At 41.4% G+C, this 21,147-nt stretch overlaps 1 protein-coding gene across 1 annotated transcript in view; it reads left to right on the top strand.

Moving 5' to 3' along the window:
• LOC101857717 overlaps positions 1-18,727 on the top strand; it is a 21,777-nt gene extending 3,050 nt beyond the window's left edge. Inside the window, exon 2 of the mRNA XM_035969666.1 lies at positions 16,176-18,727. Coding sequence (XP_035825559.1) covers positions 17,248-18,552 — 1,305 coding nt within the window. The 5' untranslated portion in view covers positions 16,176-17,247 and the 3' untranslated portion in view covers positions 18,553-18,727. The remainder of the gene's footprint in view (positions 1-16,175) is intronic.
• Positions 18,728-21,147: the final 2,420 nt, after the last annotated feature.

Below are 21,147 nucleotides of genomic sequence, written 5' to 3'. Positions count from 1 at the left end.
TCTCTCTCTCTTAGCCCTAGTGGAGTTAGGTTCTGACAATTTAGATAATTTTGGAAGCGAGCTGCCTCGACTATCCTGAACTGAGTGGGATGTAGCATCCAACAGACAGACGGAGAGAAAAGACTGTCCCATTTGGTAATCAAACACATGTCTTTTACATGCAACAGCAAAGAACCAAACTATTACATACACCGTAGACGCCAGTCGCTGCGTTGAAGGGAACGGTGAGGATAATAGGGGTGAAAAGCTTGCTCTAAGAATAGATCAGAGTACCGGGTAATTTATTCGTCAAGCCGCGATCCCATTTTTCTGGGATAACGATATAATAAGTTAGTGAACTATTTCTGGAACAGGGCGAGCATAAAGCTGTCAGGGTGAAACTTTCATTATTGGAGCACTGAACTCCACCTCTACTTTTAGAGTTAGATTTTATATTTGGTTATCTAAAATTGCTTTGCTTGCTATTACAACCACCACGATGTTATAGCCTATACACTGTCGCACTCCAGAGAAAGGTTCTCACGAAAACGGTCCCGGGGGGCACTTACACGTACTTCAAACAGAATTAATGTTTTTTTTAAGAAAAGAAAGAAGAAAGATCGAATAGCCTAAAGTAAGCTGATACAACTCATGGTATTTATTTTTAAGAGAACATGGTTTCTATTATTTAAAAGTTACTTGAAGTCTGGAGTCTAATTTCGTTTTGGCTGCCTTAAATAAATGATCAACAATAATAATTAACGTGTACCTCAGAATGTTACATATTATAGGCAATTTAAAAAAATAATATCGTATAACAGAACTTCAGAAACAAACTTTAAGTCTGCTCAGGGTGAATCTTTAATCCTCATTTAAAGTCAACATAAATGCCAAGACAAGCAACGGCAAGAGACAAATGGCATTTTCTGTATGTATTTCTGTGGTAAAGACACACAAAACCAGACAGTCTTATCTCCCTTGTCTTGTCTATGGAACAGTATGCACAACTTTGTACAAGCCAAGCATTCAACATTCCAACGTTTCTCAGTTCTCAACATTCCTCCCCGTGGCCTGGGGTCTCTCAGTATTTCCACAATTCAACTTCTCTTTAGACGATATATTATTATATTTTGGTTTCCCCTTTCTTTTTATTTTCTTTTGCTATTGCCCCGTTTGTTACAGACGTAACATGAAGTTCGATTATTATGATCACTTTTCGTGTTTCACCGATTTTGTTGTTTCTGTTTGCTGTTGTAGGTTTTTTTCTTGTAAACTCATTTTTGAATCCATCTATCTATCTATCTATCTATCTATCTATCTATCTATCTATCTATCTATCTATCTATATTTCTGTCTGTCTGTTTGTCTTTTTTTGCCTACTTGTCTATTTATCTGTCGGTGTGTAGTACTTATAATAACTGAATCATTGCTCCATTTAAGCCTACTTATCCATTTTTGTCAAACTCTACCGATCTGTCTATCGTGTGTCATTTGCCAGGCTATCCTTACTCAAGTACTCAGTCGGTTTATCTGGATTCGCCCTTCTCCTAATGCCTATTAAAGAACACACACACACACACACACACACACACACACACACAGACACACACACACACACACACACACACACACACACACACACACACACACACACACACACACACACATATATATATATATATATACATACACGCACGCACCCATGTACGAAAGCACACACATCCATAAACTCTTAAACGAAAGTGATAGGGAGTCCTTTTTCAGACAGTGAATGGAAATTCTCACCCGTAATTCCATCATCGCATTAATAGATCGATTACAAAATCTGTTTTTCACAATTTATGAATATAACAATCAGGGTGGTTCTTGTTGAAGTGCCCACATCTTATAATTCTTTTTCTATAAAACAATTTATTATACGCACTGCTCCTATCTCTCTCTCTCTCTCTGTCTGTCTCTCTCTCTCTCTCTCTCTCTCTCTCTCTCTCTCTCTCTCTCTCTCTCTCTCTCTCTCTCCTCTCTCTCTCTCTCTCTCTCTTGTTTTGTTATAATTTGTTTTGCTTTTTGTTTGTTTGATTTTATGAATAAAAACATACCAACTCATTCTAAGACGAAACGATTCAAGTGAAAAGTAAGAAAGATATCTTCACTTACAAAATCAGTCTCAACTCCCAACATGAAGTCCTTACTGACCCCGTATAGTTCATTGAGAAGTCACAATTTCAGATTGATAGACCTTGATCAAGAGTGTTCCAGTTTGATATGTTACTGATGTTCCTCGGCTTAAAACCCATTTCTGCGAGAAGAGTCTTTCCATCTCGGATCAACCTCTGGATTATACACAAAAACAGGCATCTCGACTGGTCAGATACTCAAGGAATTAAGGCATTAAAATCTTGATACCTCTTGACTTCGCCAGCTATCTCACACCTTTCCTTCAGATCAGCGCAAAGTGCCAGAAGAGCGTGTCAGTGTCATAGAAATGGAGGATCGAGCTGATGTGGTGAAGATCACATAGTGTGGGTCATCGTAAAAGTCTTTTGGAAACAGACATTCGCCATATTGGTTTGAATTAGTTCAAGGCATAGACTAGACCATGCTTTGACATGGATGACACTCCGTGCTCTTTCTCTCTCTCTCTCTCTCTCTCTCTCTCTCTCTCTCTCTCTTTTTTTTTTTTTTTTAAACAAAATTGCAATTTATTTTTTAATGAATAAAAGTTAACTGCAAGGCACGCGCTGTGCAAGTGCCCAAATGACGTGGAAAAGCGACGATCTGGCTAAAGTCAACTTGTGCAAGCGTAACTTTTCCCTCTTTGATCTTCAAATGGCTACAAATTCCAAATTGAGTCAAATGGTGCATTCCATGGTGAACTGAGGTACCTTAGAGTTTACGCTCAAGGATGGTATTGTAATACAAATTTATTTTTCAGATGTGTCTTTACTTTCCCTGTGGCACTGAATCCCCGTTTTACATTGCAAGGGTTGTGGAGATTCTCACTACTTCCAGGATTTTGAGGGGCTCTCAGTGCCGGACTGTTCCAAAAGCAGTGCTTATTACTGTGAAGAAGTCCAACACAGAATGCCTGCTCACGACCAGTAGAGTTCGACCAAAGGAATTTGCTATAGACCTATAGATTTTGTAGGCAGTCAACTCCCACGCCTTCACCCTCACACACACACACACACACACACACACACACACACACACACACACACACACATACACACACACATACACACACACTCTCTCTCTCTCTCTCTCTCTCTCTCTCTCTCTCTCTAACGTACACACCAAAATAATAAGTGAAACAAGCACATTTAAGTTAAGTCCTTAAATTATTCGCTGAGAAGAGAAAAAAGAAAGAGGGCTGCTGTTTTAAGTACAGTGAAGAGTTACTATCATTGGCTTTTGAGTCACTATGGAGAAAACGTACACACGTATCAAAGTCTACCCCCACCCCATCCCCACCCCCAATACACACACAATACTTGATTCAACCCACAATCTTATAATCTTTTTTATTTTTATAATGGCATTTCAAATGCAGAATACAAAATGCAATTTTGACAGAATGCTTGAAGTTGTTAACGATTTAGAATAGAGAAGAAATTATGTTTTATCGGCATGTTTTTTAAAGACAAGTTGTTTCCCCATATCATGATTTACATATAAGCTTCTGAAAAATCGGCTGGAGACATCTCGAAAAGTAAATTACGCTTTCTGTCCCTTTTTAAATTCTATAAGAAATGACGCCTAAATTCAATGCTAAGCCACTTGTGACCTCTGCCCCGTTGTTCTTCCTGCCTGAGGGGTCTACCGCCAAGTGGCTCCATAGACCTGGCAAAACTTTTGAGATCGTTCCAGAACGTGAAAAGAACTCTTTACCGTTCTGGGGGTGCTCGCGCTTAGCCTGAATATCGGAGCCCTCATTGGAAGATGTGTGTGTATTGCGGAAAAAAATTAGAATCTTAGGGCTTTTAAAAAACATTTTTGAACACTTAATAAGGTGCAATATCAGTATCGTTGAAATTGGTTTACTTCTTTTTCTACTCTGCATATCAGTCTTTAAAGGCGTAGATCGGGTTGTTGCCATGGAGCATAAACATAATGTTGCGAGTTTCCTTTTTCTTGCAAAGCGTAATGTTCATGTGACCTTTTGCAGTTACGAACGTAGTAAAATTATTACTAAACAAAACAAACGGTAATGTCATCGGACTCTGCGCATTCCTGCTACTTTCTTTTCATCAATAGGCCAATATAAGCTCAAACTTGGTTGCTTTGTTAGTTGGCTGGTTGGTTAGAGGTGTCATCTTTGCTTCGGTCGAGGTCTCTGGAGCTGTCGTGCACTGATCTGCCATTCTCTGCGGGTTTCACGCTGATACACCGTTCCAACGATCGGACTGTCCATGATTTTATGTTGTCAGTCCATAGTAGTCTCTGCTTTACGTCTATTCTCGTCTCATCCTTTGATTAAAACTATCTCGTAAACATTTAGAGTTGAGATGTTCTTACAGTCATTTATGCGTAATGAACATTTCCCTGTTGCCCACTGTTGGCAAACCTTTGACATGATTGCTTATGCTGAAAACTGCTTGTTAAGAGAAGCTAATTAAGTGCCCTCCACGTACTCCACTTCTCTCGTGTTGAGGAGACCATAAGCTCAGCCACCCGGAACAGGACTTTTGGAGCAGTCGTCTTTTGGCATATCACTGAGTCTATCAAGGGACACCATACTGTACCATGCCCTCGGTCCACAGGATTATAAAGATTAAGCCAATGCCAATCGACTGTAGTCTCATTATTCAACACACCGACATGTGCTCTAAAGAAGTGAAGAGGGAGTTATTCAAGCTTGCTGTGCACATTAAGGCCGCCAATTGTGTTAAGCAAGCAGGTTATTGTTTTATTGTTATATCAGGAAAGCAAGGAGTAATGACCGTGTGCGCGCTGTGAAATAATTATCTGTGAAAATATTCCAAACGTGAACGATGTGAAGTGGTGATGCCTTGTGCTGTCATTATTATTATAATTATTAATAGTATTATTATTACTAGTAGTAGTAGTAGTAGTAGTAGTAGTAGTAGTAGTAGTAGTAGTAGTAGTAATGGTAGGCTATTGCTGACATCATTATTCTATTATCATTATAATAAGCTATTACAATTAGTCTTTTATTATTGCAAATACTGGTAATGAAAATGACGACGGTAATCCGAGCAGCATCTATAACAGTATAAATAATAATAATAATAATAATAATAATAATAATAACAACAACAATATTAATAATAATAATAATAATAATAATAATAATGATAATGATAATGATAATAATAATGATGATAATAATAATAATAATAATAATAATAATAATAATAATAATAATAATAATAATAATAATAATAATAATAACAATAATAATAATAATGATTTTAAAAAATAATAATAATAATGTGGGTTATTTTGGCGGGTGCTCCAGTGTGGTTTGCTCCTTTCCTATCTAACATCTACCATCCTTATCTCCCCTCTTTTCATTTCAGTTCACTCATATCAAAAGTTTTTGCTACAGAAGAGACAACAAGATTACAGAATTGACTGCATTAATAAAAATTTTCATTTTCAAAACGACTCTTGGTTCACCCGTGTCAAGTTAGTTCATTGTGGCCCCCAACATCTTTGCTAAAAACATACTACACCAGCTTTAATTCTGCACCCCAAAGTCAGTTTTACGAGGAGAATAAGTTGGCTCCCACGCGCACGTTACGAGTGTGCGCTTTCTTACTCTCTTCCCCATGTCTTTTAAAAACTGGAATCTCACGTTCGCTTTGAGCCCGCTATGGGTATTTTGCTGTTAGAAAAAGAAATCCCTTCCAAGTCAACTTAAAAATTACGTTTGGGCTCAAAGTATTTGTGTCAGTCTCATGAATATCTCTCGTGGTCAAGTTTGTTGTTTGCCTCACGCTCGACTCTCATAAATTCTAGAATCAACAGCAGGCGTGCTAACAATGAAAGCGTTCGGCAAAAACACTAAGACGGGGGGCGAAAGTTAATCCTGTTTAAGTTGGGGCTTGAATCATGAGGGTTAATTTCACATGAAAAGCATTGGGAAGCGCCGGATACTCTCGTACTCTGAAATATTGTAGCTTCGACTGTGACAAATTCTCACTTTTCCGTTTTTTGGAGTTGAAATCTACCCACGAGATTTATTCTTATTTAAATTTTGTTTGTTTCGCTCAGTTCTGGGACAGTGACTTTGAATAATCCTGAAATGCATTTTTATCTACTGATTTAGTTCTACGTCAAATATTGCCAGTTCGGTATTGTGACAATCTCTCGTCCCCTCAGAGAAAATATTACAGACTTTTGTGCATAAAATAAAGCCTGGGTATTCTTTGATCTTTTATTTGTAGAGGAACAAGTGCTAACACTGCAGAGCATTCTTTTGTTATACATGAGCAAAAGAAAACGATTTATGTTATCATACGGCATTTCGTTCTCCAACTTCGATATTTTACCAAAGTGTCAAGAACCAATTCATGTCCGCACAGGTAAAACTGCTAAGAAAAGGAATGCCAAGCTCCATTTGGACCAAGAAATGATGACATATGGCATGACCTCCCGCAGCGCGATGTAATATGGAATTTTCTTACTCATCGGGTCTAATACACCAATGCTTTCGAACACCCATTATCCGCCCTCACATTATATTGTGATGCGTCTTAAGCCCATAGTATAGCTCAGTTTTATTTCAACTCATAGCAGTCCTCGGGAAGACTGGGGTGTTACTGAAGAGAACAACGAGCAACAGTTTCCGATTGATTGAGTCTTGAAATAATTTACTCCGTATTAGCGAGTTGACTTTCGTCAACAATCTTTGCTGGAAAGCAACGGGGTTACGAAAGGTTTATGTGAAGGGCAAGGAGTTTACAGTTTAGTTCTAAACTCCTTGGTGAAGGGAGATTTCTTTGTTTTTCGTCCCTTTGTGTGGTTGCGAGTGCTTCAGAGAGAGAGGCGAGGAATCAATTTCTGCTTTCTCAAGGATGTCATTCAAATTCTAATTCTATTGACCAGGAGTCGACACTTCGTGGGTTTACCCCGGCTATCGAGTACCGTATTGTATAACGGATGTCATCATGAACTTTTGCTAAAGATTTGTTGATTTAATTTGTCGCTTGTTCTTATTTGTGTTTGTGTTTTTCGAGGATACGACGCTCCTTCAGAGACAGTGTTAAGTCTCATGTAATGGGCTAGACGTTTCTGTAGTGAAGGTCGCTCTCTCTAGCAGGAACCAGGTCTTGTTCTGGGATTCGTAATGAGGCTCTCCTGACGTCATGGCCTTCCTGCCAACTTTCAAAATTACCGGTGATTACTGGAGGTAAGGATGCTCCGCTGCAGACAGATTCAGTATCATGTTATGAATTGAATTTTTAGTTCCTTCTTTGGCTCCGTCTATCCATCCATCCACCCAGCTATCCATCCATCCATCCATCCGCCTGGCCATCCATCCATTCATCCATCTCTCCATCTATCCATCCATCCATCCGTCCATCCATCCATCCATCCATCAATCTATTTGTGCGTTGAGCCCACCAGTATTAATTTTGCTTTTCATTAAGTGATTTGGTGTTGCCATACGTCGTGCGTTTAGAAAGATACGATTCAATGCGCTTTCGTTTCTTAGTTTTCCTACTCCCCTGATGGACTTCAACTGTGGGAGCTTAGATGATTGCGGCAAACCTCGCAATCTGGACTGATTCGGATTGAACTGTACGTCAATAAAACGAGCGTCTGCGGTGCGGTGGTTAAAAGCCTCGCCGTCGCACGCAGAAGTCATGAATTCGATTGCCATATGGGGAGAAATCTTTAATTTTTAGCCTCTCAGGTTTTTTTCTCTCTGTTTTGACGTTGTATCCGTCTCAGCCAAGGTTAGCCTTCACAAGCAGGATCGAAGTCCTCTTCCTAACTGAGCTCAATTATGTCGATGGGGGCATAATAAACACCTTTTTATGTCAGTTCTATTTTGGGACGTAAAACTAAAACGAAGTGGCCCTCCTGTAAGTGATATCCCTATCAGTGTGGTTTCTCCACCCGTAAACCCGTTTTCGGACTAGCTAATTAATGTATCACGCAAATGCCCCGACATTCTATAATCTTTGTAGTGCTTATTGGATAAAGCGCTGAGATATGGATGATTAGTGTTTCTACCACATTGACGAATGCATAAAAAATCTTCTTTTGGAGTCAAATCTAGAGCAGACATTAACGATTATGGTACCCCATTTCTTCCTGATATCAGTCTTCCTTATCAGCCTGATCAATGCACAATATTGAGAGGAAATCACGTTTATTTACCATTACTGACAAAAGGAATTCTTGAAGTTTTTAAATGGACTTTTCTTTCGCATGTGAGTCTGACACTTGACTGACCATACCAGTGTCAAGTTTGCAGACATTCTAAGGCCCACCGCATATTATGACAATTTTCACTCGTCGCATGGCTGTTAGTATAGGCAAATTTTGTCTATGCGTCTCTCTTAATAGCTTGGTGACATCATCATGCTTCTCAGCTATGCGACGAGTGGAAATTGCCTTTGTGTGCTGAGAGCCTTCTGTAGTTAGTAGTAAAAGTGCTGAGAAATTTTGTCGAGCTGGAACATGGCAATTTAATGACCTACTGTAGCACGTTCCTGGCTCATAAACCGACACTCAAAGTGGCACAGCAACAACCATTGACTCCAGTAGTGGTCACTAATGGTGGCTAGTACTGCCATTTTATGAGGGGAATATTTTGTTGTAGTATGTGATACTTTCTTGGGTGGTATTGGTATCGATACCCGAGATCCAAAAGAGAAACAATACTGTTTGAATTGTGTGTGTGTGTGTGTGTGTGTGTGTGTGTGTGTGTGTGTGTGTGTGTGTGTGTGTGTGTGAGAGAGAGAGAGAGAGAGAGAGAGAGAGAGAGAGAGAGAGAGAGAGAGAGAGAGAGGGGAGAGAGAGAGGGAGAGAGAGAGAGAGATTTTGTTTGTTTGTTTGTTTGTTTGCTAGAGTAAAGAGAAGTACATTGACAAAAAAATGACCATTTAGTGTTGGGGAAAATAGACAGAGTGAAGAAACAAAACGAAACTAAGGAGGTAGGACCTACCAGGGACGCCCTCCAACCACTCACAAGAGAGAGAAAAAAAGAGAGAGAGAGAGAGAGAGAGAGAGAGAGAGAGAGAGAGAAAGAGAGAGAGAGAGGGAGAAAGAAAGAGAAAGAAAGAGAGAGAAAAAAGGGGAGGGGATTAAATCTCAAATCTGAAAGGACCCACTCTGTATCTAGCTTGGTATTAAGGTAAGCCTTCATAAAACTACCTCGTTTACGAGCCCTTTCTAAGATATATAACGCTGGTTAACATTAGAGAAAAATGAAATTGAGCATTTAAAACTCCATTGTTAATCACTGCTTTCATAATACTGAGTCCAAGCATTCCCGAAGGAACAATAGAATATAAAACGAGTCTGTTACTACCAATCCTTTATAATGCGTTTCCTTTTTAGCATTACTTTTAGAAATGTCCCTCTTTTAATGCTAACGGGTTCTTGACTTCCATTAAATTCTTTTCTAATATCAGTCTCTACTAGACATAATCCAGGTCCATTCGAAGACACACAATTTGATAACACCCCCCCTCTCTGTTTCCCCCCCCCCCCTACCCCCCCCCTGTTTTTTCCACCCCTACCCCCCCCCCCTTTCTCCGGACCTAATTACAAGAGAAACGTATTTCTTGGAAAGGCAAGAATATAATTTTTCTGTCATTACTCGAATTCCAACTCGATATTTCCGCTTCTTAGGTTTCAAAGACCACTTCACGAGTTGTACTTAATATTTTAGACTGCCCTTTGCGAAAACGCCGTCCTATGGGTCAAATGAATCGACTGTTTAAGAAATGGCGTAAAATGATCAATACCTGCAGTCGTTATTCCAATGTCTCGCATACATGGCATCGATACTTGAATCTAATTCAAAGTTTTGACACGCAACTCTGTGGGATATTAAAGGCCTGCTTATGCTGGACCCATTTCCTGTTCTTGTTGTCGGGAATATTCTTGGTGAGACCAATACCGTGAGGGATTCTGTAGTGCAGAGACAAACGTGATGAAGAATCGAGACTACACGTGAAGGTAATGATATTATTATGTGTCTGTCTGTCTGTCTGTTTGTCTGTCTGTCTGTCTGTCTGTCTGTCTGTCTGTCTGTCTGTCTGTCTGTCTGTCTGTCTCTCTCTCTGTCTCTGTCTCTCTGACTGTCTGTATCTCTCTCTCTCTCTCTTTCTCTCTCTCTCTCTCTCTCACTCTCTCTCTCTCTCTCTCCCCTCTCTCTCTGTCTCTCTCTCCTCGCCCCTCCCCCAGTCTCTCCCCCCTGTCCCTCCGTACCTCCCTCTGATCTCTCTCTCTCTCTCTCTCTCTCTCTCTCTCTCTCTCTCTCTCTCTCTCTCTCTCTCGCTCTCGCTCTCGCTCTCGCTCTCGCTCTCTCTCTCTTTCTAACCATCTCTTCATAGCTTTCAAAACTGCCTTTTCTTCTTTGTTATTGCAGTGTTGGTTCGGGAGGGAGGGCGATTTTTTCCGGGGGGGGGGGGGGCAAAAGGGGGGGGGGGGAAAAGGAAAAACCCCCTTTTTTTTTTTTCCGCAAAAAAGGTGTTACCCCACTTGTCTAAATGCTTTAGACGTTGAATAGCAGGCAGAATATTGTGGGAAACGTTGCTCCTGTTAAACTTGAAAGAATATCATTTCGCCCCTTTGCTTCCAATCCCTTAAACCTCTAGCGAGTTCTACCCAGAAGAAAAAAAGAGAAACACACTTCTTCTCACCGCCCTCGATCTCCCGGGTGGGTATCTCGTCCAAAAAAAAAAGAAAGGGGATATTTATTAACATTTTTTTATATAAGGGTGGAAAGGGGGGGGGGGGGGAGAGGAGTGGTAATGTATACATGCGAGGTGAGAGGTAAAAGAAATGTTAAAGTTTCAAAAATGTAAAAGAAGAAAGAGCAGGTGAGAGAGAGAGTGGGGGAGTGAGAGAGAGAGATAGTGAGAGAGAGAGAGAGAGAGAGAGAGAGAGAGAGAGGGGGGGGGAGGGGGGGGAGAAAGAAATAGAGTTGTTGGGGGGGGAGGTGAACAATGAAAGTATGGGGTCAGAGGTGACTATGTGTGTGTAGGTGGGTGTTTAAGTATGTGTGTACGTGTGTCTGTGTGCTTAAGTGAGTACCTAAGTGTGTGTGTGTGTGTGTGTGTATGTGTGTCTGTGTGTGTCTGTGTGTGTGTCTGTGTGTGTGTACTTGCGGCGCGCGTGCGTCTTTTAGGGAAGGAGGCAAGAGGAAAGGGAAAGAGAGAGAGGTGAGGTTGGGGGTAGAGGAGGAAATAACAACAAGACAAACACAGAACAAGACACAGCTTGTAAAAGTTACCGTTAATATACAGGAGTTGGTGCTTGAATAGTTAAACAAGATAAATACAAGTGTCGATGTAAAGACAACATTATTAAAAAAGTGTATGCTTTATGCCCGTGTCAACATCAAGTTCCACAGTTTCAACGTAATCGCCCGCGCCATTTTTCACAGTTCAGTTCCCCCAGGGTCCACGAGCGCTCAAGTGTGTCTCTGTCAACGCTGATTTCGCCTCTAATGTCAATGACCAAACCCGCGTGCTAAATTATTACATATACGTGTACTTAAAAAGGATTGAGCTGTATACGTGGCACAGATCCTGTTTCGGCCCGTGTATGTTATTATTACAATTATTATATTTGAAGGACTTACGGGAGAGAAGTGGATATGTCACAACTGTGTTGATTTAAGGGTTGTGCCATTATTTCTTCATAATTAAATCTGAGGTTGTGGTGTGTTATTTCTTTTACGTTTGGAAAAAGACCTTTACATCCAACAATGCACATTACGCATGTCAGCAACAGCGCTTGTCGTTTATAATCATCATCAGCATCATCATCATCAGCAGCAGCAGCAGCAGCAGCAGCAGCAGCAGCAGCAGCAGCAGCAGCAGCAGCAGCAGCAGCAGCAGCAGCAGCAGCAGCAGCAGCAGCAGCAGCAGCAGCAGCAGCAGCAGCAAAAACAGCAACAACAACAACAGCAACAACAAAAGTAACCTCAGCAACATCAGTAGGAATACCTACAACAACAAGAACACTACCCCAACAAAAGCAGCAACGCTGTAATACCAACAACATTGTTACTCCCGTCTCACATTTGGGCAACCCCCACCCCTTATATTTCTTGCTCACTGGTTACACGTCATGTTTCCTTTTTGCCCGGAGCCACAACCCTGCCCAAATCCTACGCAACAGTACACACAGTATTAATAATGAATCTTTGTAATGGTCTTAATCAAGCAGTAGACTGTCGCTCTTATGACAAGATGTGACTCAATTTTAAAGATATAATATTATATACACAGAAGTTACATTGGCGTTATTTACAGGAATCATACACCGTTACATTCACTGCACAAGAGCGGGCGATGAGGTGGAAAACCAAGTACACATGCAACATGTATCTTGCTTTTTATAACTTTTAAGGAATTTTTTTTTTTTTTTTTTTGGTGGGGGGGTGTTGTTGGTGTTGTTATTGTTATTAATAGTGTTATTAATATCTATATTATTATCACTTATAGGTGCAGACGAGGGGAAAAGACAGTGTTATTACAATGTAATTTGTTTTAAACCACAAGGGGGGGGGGGGGTGGTTGTTTGTACAGGTGATTGTTGGCCGTTAGAACAGGTTCAAACTGGACATTGGTTTGTGTTACCTGCTTCTTTTCTTGTGTTATCGGTATGTTTTCTCACTTATGTTGCCTGCTTCTTTTCTCACTTGTATTACCTGTATGTTTTCTCATTTGTGTTACCTGTATGTTTCCTCACTCGTGTTACCTGCTTCTTTTCACTTGTGTTACTTGCTTGTGTAACCTGTATGTTTTCTCACTTGTGTTACCTGTAAGTTTTCTCATATGTGTTACCTGTATGTTTTCTCACCTGACGCACGCTGAAAGTGTTGAAACACCGTGATCAGTCGCGTGAGGATAAGTACCGTGACTGTCTTCTCCCTTCCCCCTCCCCCTCCCCCTCCCCGCCCCTCTCTCCTGTCTGCCCATAGTCTTGTATCTCCAAGATAAACAACACACGGCTTGCTCCCACTACCGCTATGACATGGCTAGTATCTTGGATTCTTCAGCAGATGTGTGTATAATTAGAAACTAGGCGGGCACCCAAGCCCGATGTTCTAACAAGAAATAGCGATTGTTGTGGTGCAAAGATTTTATTTTAATCAACCGCTGGACTTTTTTTTTTTTGCGCCAGTGACGTAAAATTAGTTCTATCGCTATTATTAGGCCTTCTATTATTCTTTCTTTGGATTACCTTTGACAAGGTAAGTTTAAGTTTAACTCGGCTATGCCATCCATTGATGTAACGATGCCTTTATCTAGTACCATGACAGACAGACAGACAGACTGACAGATAGATAGATAGATAGATAGATAGATAGATAGATAGATAGATAGATAGATAGACAACTATGTGCTGATGAATCGAGTCACGAAAAGACATCTCTTTCTCCGTAGGGTTTGTCTCTGTTACTGTTATTAAATTCTAATTTGGAAAGACTTTGACACAGACCCAGCGAAGAGCGAGGATTGACGGTGTTAGCGTCGTTCCAGACATTAAAGTTACATTACTACTTAGGCAGTGGACATTGTTCCCCTCAGAACATCGACCAGAGAAGAAAAACATTAATGGAATTAAGAAAAGTGACGGTCAGGAAAGCATTTAGTCGGACAGCTGTTAAAAAAAACTAAACCCAACATTTTGATTTTTTAAATTTCCGTTTCTCGACAGTTTCGGTTGCATGTTCTCAAGAAATATTATGTCAAAATTTAAATTCTAAAAGTTGAAAATAAGCAAGAAAAAATACCTTTGTTAAAGAATTAATATTAAACACTATTCTCTCTCCTGTAAAATTTTGCTTTCTGGGCTATGTATTTCTGAGCAGCCTGCTGACAATGTGTAGATTCAAATTCATATGTTTTGGCAAAGACCTAGTTCGAAAGCAGGCCTATAAGAAGTAGGTAAGAAGGACGAAAATTCAAGGACGAAACGCGAAAGTATCAGATACCAATAATAAATAATATCATTATCTCACGCCAAACAGCTGTCACAGGTAAGGACGTGTGATAAGTAATATTCAACTGAGGTTGCAATTCCTCTATTTCTGCAGTGGATACTACTGGGTACTGCTGTTACTCTCCAACTTAAAAATCATTGTAGAATACACATGTATTATGAAAAGGTCCACACATCCATTCTGTCAACCAGTGATTACTTGCTGAGTACCCGACTTTGCTCGGGGTCGACCCCTTGGCGTCACTACTCCTACTAATCTACGCCGTGGAGGCATTTTACAAAATCTACATTGCTGTCTAGCCTTTCACAGTCACACCTGTCTTCTAGTTTAGATACGGTCTACTTTGATTAACTCCTCTCTTGATCTACATTGCTTTAGTGTATTGCTGTCTAGCCCTTCACAATCACAAAATATGTAAATATGGGTTTCACCTTACACAATCACAAAAAGCGTTAAGAAAATATTAATCAACGAAAGGGATGCTACACTGTAAAAGGAACACACCGACGTCTTCAAAATCACAGGGGCGGTGTCTATAGCTTTTTCACTTTCCTCTGACAGAGTTAAAAATCCTAGCTCGTTAGCAAATTTATTTATGCCTACGAAACTTTGCATGGACCTTCTACAAGCTAGTGACCAAACAAAAATATTGTTTCAAAAATTTTTGACTCAGTAATGAAAAAGTTCTTCTCTATGGGCCATATATTAAAAACAACTCTTTGGGTGCATATACAGGATCACGTCTCCACGTACGGCAGGTGAGTCTCGAAAATTACTCACCCCATCTCTTGAATCGTGTTTCTTAGGCGAACATTAAAGAGCGGTAGCGAACTTCCGTTGTGAGGGAGAGCCGCACAGATTTGTTTCGTTTCTCAATAGAATAATCACAAAGGCTAAAGAAGGGTGGGAACTTTTTGTCAAATGTGTTTTTCTAAATAAAGGGAATGAATAAGTCTAAAATCGGGCTCCGCCATGGGGACCTATCTATCTTTTGCTGGTACTTGCCAACATTCAACTCTGTAGCTGTCGTAGTTTTATGGGAAAAGTGACTCACGTATTTCCAAGTTGCCATGTATATAATAGCTAACAGAGTGTATAAATAAAGTTCAGAGTTTGGAGAAACGTACAGTATGGACCCACAGAGTTCAAACGACTGTGATGTGACCGCTATGCTCTACAACGTTGTGTGCAGAACACGTGAGTTCGATTCCCCAGTGAACATTTTTTTAACGGGTATATCTGTCTCTCTACTAAAATGTTGTATCCCACTTAATCTGGTTTGGCCCGGACATGCAAGTTCGAAGCAGCCCGCCTTCAGAACAATCTAAACTGTGCCGATGGGAGTGTAAATATTTAAATCGTTATAATATTATTCTGCTATATAGGCCTACCCACTGAGCAATGAAGAGGATACCTGTATTACCTGTATTCGATGCATACAGTGGACATTTACCAGAATAAGTTTATCCAAACGGCATTGTTCTGTAACCTCAACGGTATACTGAGCTTTTCACGTTTGGACTTAAGTACTCAGAAGGTTTAATGTTCTCGGCCTGTCAAACTGTTTTAAGTGCATATTGTATACAGGCCTAAGATAGCATGAGAAACAGACAGCCGTGTGTGTTTGTGTGTATGTGTGTGTGTCTCTCTGTGTGTATGTGTGTGTGTGTATGTGTGTGTGTGTGTGTGTGTGTTTGTGTGTACTATGGGATGATGATCCAATGTAACTGGGATAGAGACGTAAAACGCTTCGACGTAAAAGAGATGGCCCATAATAGTAAGCGATTTACACCTCCATGGACACAATTTATGTTGTTTAAAGGGCAGTCTGCTTCAACTCCAAAGAGGTTATATTTATTACTAGAGTTCGTGGCAGGGATGTGCCCTCACGTAAGCGAAAGGGTGCTGGTTGTACCCACTCTTATATAGAAGAATTGTGCTTGCCCTCCTGTTTCTCTTCCTTGAAAACTAAAGAAAGAGGTCCATTGCAACTAGACCATCCTAATGACTTTCTCATCTCATTTCATTTCAGAGCACCTGGGCTTGGAGCTGAATCCAAGCTCAGAGGAAATGTCCGGTTCAATAGACAGGCCCTACTATCTGCATCGAGTACCAGAACAGGAATTTCAGCTCGTCCGGATGTGACCGAGTGTCACGGAAGTCAAGACCTCGATCCCGCGCTTTCAACACTTCCACCTCACGCACGTGTGTACTTATCCGGCTCCTTCCAGCGTCTGGACAACGGACCTACGTCAGTTTCGTACGACACAAGAGCACGAGTGAACTCGGCGTCTCACCTTTCGCATTCATCAGTGTCAGAAGGAGATAACGCTAAAAGTAGTACCAAAGAGGCTAAGGATTCTGATGGATATTGCGTCATCAAAAGTGCCGCCAGCGCCAGCAACCTCAGAAGGTCCGCAAAGGGCCCTCGCCTCAGCACAAATTCGAACAACGCAAACAACTCTCGGAGGGTCAAGGACTTTGTGAATTCTCGGAACTATTCCGTTGTCTTAACTGCCGATACTGCTTCTCTTCTACTCCAGTCCGGCCCACCATTAGTCATACGTTCTGCTTCTGACGTGACCTCGAGCAAGAAGTCAGGGGCAGTTATTCAGCGAGTGTCTGACGCTAACGTTGGACAAGAAGCTGAAGAAGATAGTCCTGTGAGACGTTCTCGCTCAAGAGGAACAACTGTTGACCGGAATAGCGGGAAGTCTGCTCACAGAAGCAGCTCCCACACATCGCATTGTGGACACGAGTCTGGACATGGTGCCGGTCTGCTCTACCAGACTTTGGGCAAGCCTTATCGCTCTCATGTTCAGCTCTACAAAACGACAGGAGTAGATTTCGAAAGGTCAAGGTCGTTCACAAAAATAAAGTCGAAGAGACATTCTTCAGAAGACTCACATCTGAAATCTAAATCAGCGACTGTACCTTCAAAACGCACAAATCCTGACATTTACCACAGCAGCCCAGGGGGTTTGAGGGCAGAATGGAATAGAAAATCAGCGCCGCTGATCCAATCGCCGTCTACAAACTCTTTCGCAAAGTCTTCCACACTTTTAAGCAGAACTCCCACATATGACGCTTACGACTCTCAACAAATGGCGTCTCGCAAAACAGCGTCCAGGCCGACAGACGGTGCCGCTGTGAGAGGCCGGAAAGGGAAACCGGCAACAAAAACGCTCACCCCTTCCAAACATGGCTTCCACCCACGCAGCCATTCTCCTACCTTCAAACGGCTCGTGGCAGCTTCAGACCGATTGTGCGACATCGTTTCAGCTGCAGAGAGTTCTGAATGCCAGTTATCCGTCTCCGATTTCAACGATTACGCCTATGAGCGCTATTACAACAATACCAGCAGTGATGGCGATAGTATGGTAGGTCCTGGTGTTCCTCATGAAATAGCGCATACTGAAAGTCACACAAGCGACTCTTCCAGAAACAAGGACATGATGGATGAACGAACTGCGCACCGGAAGTACACACACAGACACCGGGATAGTAAACGTTACTACGAACGGTCTGAAAGTCGTTCTGAGTCTGACGATTTCGAACCGAAAGTGGCGCATCAAGCGAGACGCCAAACACGCATACCGCCAAACCAACGGCATACCTCTCTAGAGAGAGGGCGGGTGGGGAATAATTTTGTATCTTCAAAAGATGAATTGGTGATGTCAAAAGAGGATAAGCGTAAGCAGTATCCGAAAGACTTGAATCTGATGAACGGGGCGATCCCTCTTCAAAATTCGACAACTGTTGTGGAATTAGAACCTCGCGCGAAGACTAGCCAGCCTGCCCAGTTACATTTCTTCCTTCCTCAGCTCACAGACGGCATGAGCGAGTCGTCTGGCCCTATAACGAGCAGAAGTCACTACTTAGAACAACGTCTGGACCTGCTCAACCGCAGAGACGGGACCTACGATCACGGGGAGAAGCCGAACAGTAAAGTCATTGACCCTGACAACAACAACAACCACAGAAGCAACAACAACACGAACGACGAAAATCGACACAAACCACCGAATCACATGACATCTGAAGGACAGTCCAAATCGCAGCAGCAGCAGCAGCAGACGTGGAAACAACAAAAGGGACGAAATCCATCAAAAGAACGCGTCACCGCTCGGGACTTACGGAACGGTCACCTGACCTTGAACGTGGGGAGACAATCCCCATCCAAAGACGAGACTGTCAAAGGTGCCAGACGACAAGTGTCTCCCTTACGGAACGTGTCCAAACCAGACAAAGCTCCCGGTCGGAGAAGGGTGAGCTATTATTCGCGGGAGCAACCTGTGTATATAGAGTCGCAGATGCCGAGTGAGGTGCTGAAAAAACAAATAGACGACTTTCCTACCTTAGTGTCTATGGATTATTCAGAACCAGAGTCGCCTTTACAAGTCAGGTGACCCACGTGATAATTTATGACTTGTACTGATTTAATTTATATCAATGTCTCCATGTGTATATAAGATAAGATAAGATAAGATATGATTGAGATAAGATAAGAATGAACTCCTACAAAAGAAATTTCATAATACATATTGTGCGCAAACACAAACACACACACACACACACACACACACACACACACACACACACACACATACATACATACACACACGTACATACACATACGCAAGCGCGCGCATTACACAGACAGACACACACTCACATACACACACACACATACATACTTACACAAAATCACATACACACGCATGCACGTGCACAAGCACACACATACTCTCTCTCTCACACACACACACACACACACACACACACACACACACACACACACACACACACACACACACACACACACACCACAGAGAGAGAGAGAGAGAGAGAGAGAGAGAGAGAGAGAGAGAGAGAGAGAGAGAGAGAGAGAGAGAGAGAGAGAGAGAGAAATACACATTTACAGACACAGACACACGGGCTCGAACAGGCACATTTTATGATATAAATAATATGTGTCAGATAAAGTTGAAGTGATTTTTCAAGTACTCCCTCCGCTTCCCTCCTTCTGTTTGCACTGGTTAGGATCAGGCAGAGATGGGACGAGTAATCTGAATATGAACTTGCACAGTATTCGTTTACCTTTACTTTGAAAAGTCACACCAGAGACTCAGTTAAGAATGAAAGTAAATCTTTCACATCTCATTGATTAACAAACAAATTTGACACCCCCAATCGAAACGGTTGAGATCTTTTAGAGGAGCGGGGGAGGGGGTGGGGGCAGCTGCTCCAACACTGCATGTCAGATGCAATCAGATAACATCGGAGCAGAAGGGTGTTAGAAGAACTTCGTCTCTTCGAAATCAAACTCTCGTCTTCTACCTGAAAGACAAACAATATAACCATTAACCCGTCCCGGCCACCCCCAAAAGACAAAGCTACGGGCATCTAATACATGTGCTATGTAGGCTACACCTTGGGGGAAAAGACAAGGTTGTTCCTTTTGAAAAGAAAAGTGAAAGTAATTTAGAGGAAAATTCTTTCATGAATGCAGGCTTTTGAAATGATTAGACTAAAAGCCATAAAATCTCTCCTAACAGGAAAGGCAAAGAATGAAAGGATTAGACACAGAGACATAAAATCTTTTCGGACATTAAAAGCAAAAAGTGAAAGGATTGCACGAAAAGCCATAAATTTTGATCTGACAATGAAGGCCATGAACTTTTTTCCCGTACCGACGATTGAGCTTAGGGTAAACGGAGCAGACTCCGATTTCCAACAACAATGAACATCAACAATCTAAACCATGCACCCGTCAGGAGACAGCCAGTATATCATCGGTGTTAGTGTTATAGATGTGTGTGTGTGTGTGTGTGTGTGTGTGTGTGTGTTTGTGTGTGTATGTGTGTGTGTGTGTGTGTGTGTGTGTGTATGTGTGTGTGTGTGTGTTTGTGTGTGTATGTGTGTGTGTGTGTGTGTATGTGTGTGTGTGTGTGTGTGTGTGTGTGTGTGTGTGTGTGTGTGTGTATGTGTGTGTGTGTGCGTGCGTGCGTGTGTATGTGCATTTTGTACTTTGAAGTCATTGCACAGTCGGCGCGATAACACTAAATAAATTACAATAATAATTGTGTCACGGAGTGGCGGGATCAGGCGCTCGTCAAATTTTGGGCATATATGGGGGGTTTTGGTATCATCCTAAAGCTTATTCATTTGCCTTCCTTTTGGTTAAAAGATATCCATCTAAGTTGAATAAATGTGGGATATTTGCGATTGAAGGAGATCAGGGTCGTCTGGTTTCAGAGGTAAAATTTGCGAGAAAAAGGCGCCTAAGTTTGGTAACTTCTAAAGCCTGAGAGTCCTTGGAAACTGAAAAATCACATTTTCGTGTACCTCTGATCAATGTTTTTCGGTAAAACCCTCACAAAAATGTGTTTTTAAGTGGACGTAAAAGGTGTTCAGCTGAAAAAAAGAACATTAATTAGTAAAAGAATGGTCATCACCCCCCCCCCCACACACACACACACACACACAAAAATGCCGATTTCGTTGATTTTATTATTATGACGAGAACCGGAATTCACCACAATACCTCACTATTGTATTTATGATTTCTTTTTTTTTTAAATTATGCATTTCCATGCTCCGCGGCATGCTCTGTGCTTTTTGCAACCATTATTACAATTGTTGTAATGTTTTGCAGAGAAGAGAAAAAGACTAGAAAACATTGAAATTAGATCATCGGAAGAAGACCACGCAAGACCACACACCAGCCACCTGCAAAGAAGGTCTACTGTGATAATTATTTCTGCATTTTGTATTAATTAAGATGGCTCCATTTTAAGTTCCCATAAAATTATTAATATTATGTTTAAAGGCATATAATAATAGGCGCAGTATGATTAATTTTGTAACATAGATGTTTTATGTCATGTCGCGCGACCGTTCTTATATTTATATACAAAATCCCTCATCCCCTAAATCCCCTTTTCTACACCTTGCGAATATTTTCATTCATCTCCATCATGCGTCATAAAATGTTTGTTCGG

This window comes from Aplysia californica, unplaced genomic scaffold (genome assembly GCF_000002075.1).
Source record: "Aplysia californica isolate F4 #8 unplaced genomic scaffold, AplCal3.0 scaffold00167, whole genome shotgun sequence".
In the NCBI taxonomy this organism is placed as follows: Eukaryota; Metazoa; Mollusca; class Gastropoda; order Aplysiida; family Aplysiidae; genus Aplysia; species Aplysia californica.
The sequence above is the reverse complement of the archived record's forward strand: the minus strand, read 5'-3'. Positions and strand labels throughout refer to the sequence as shown.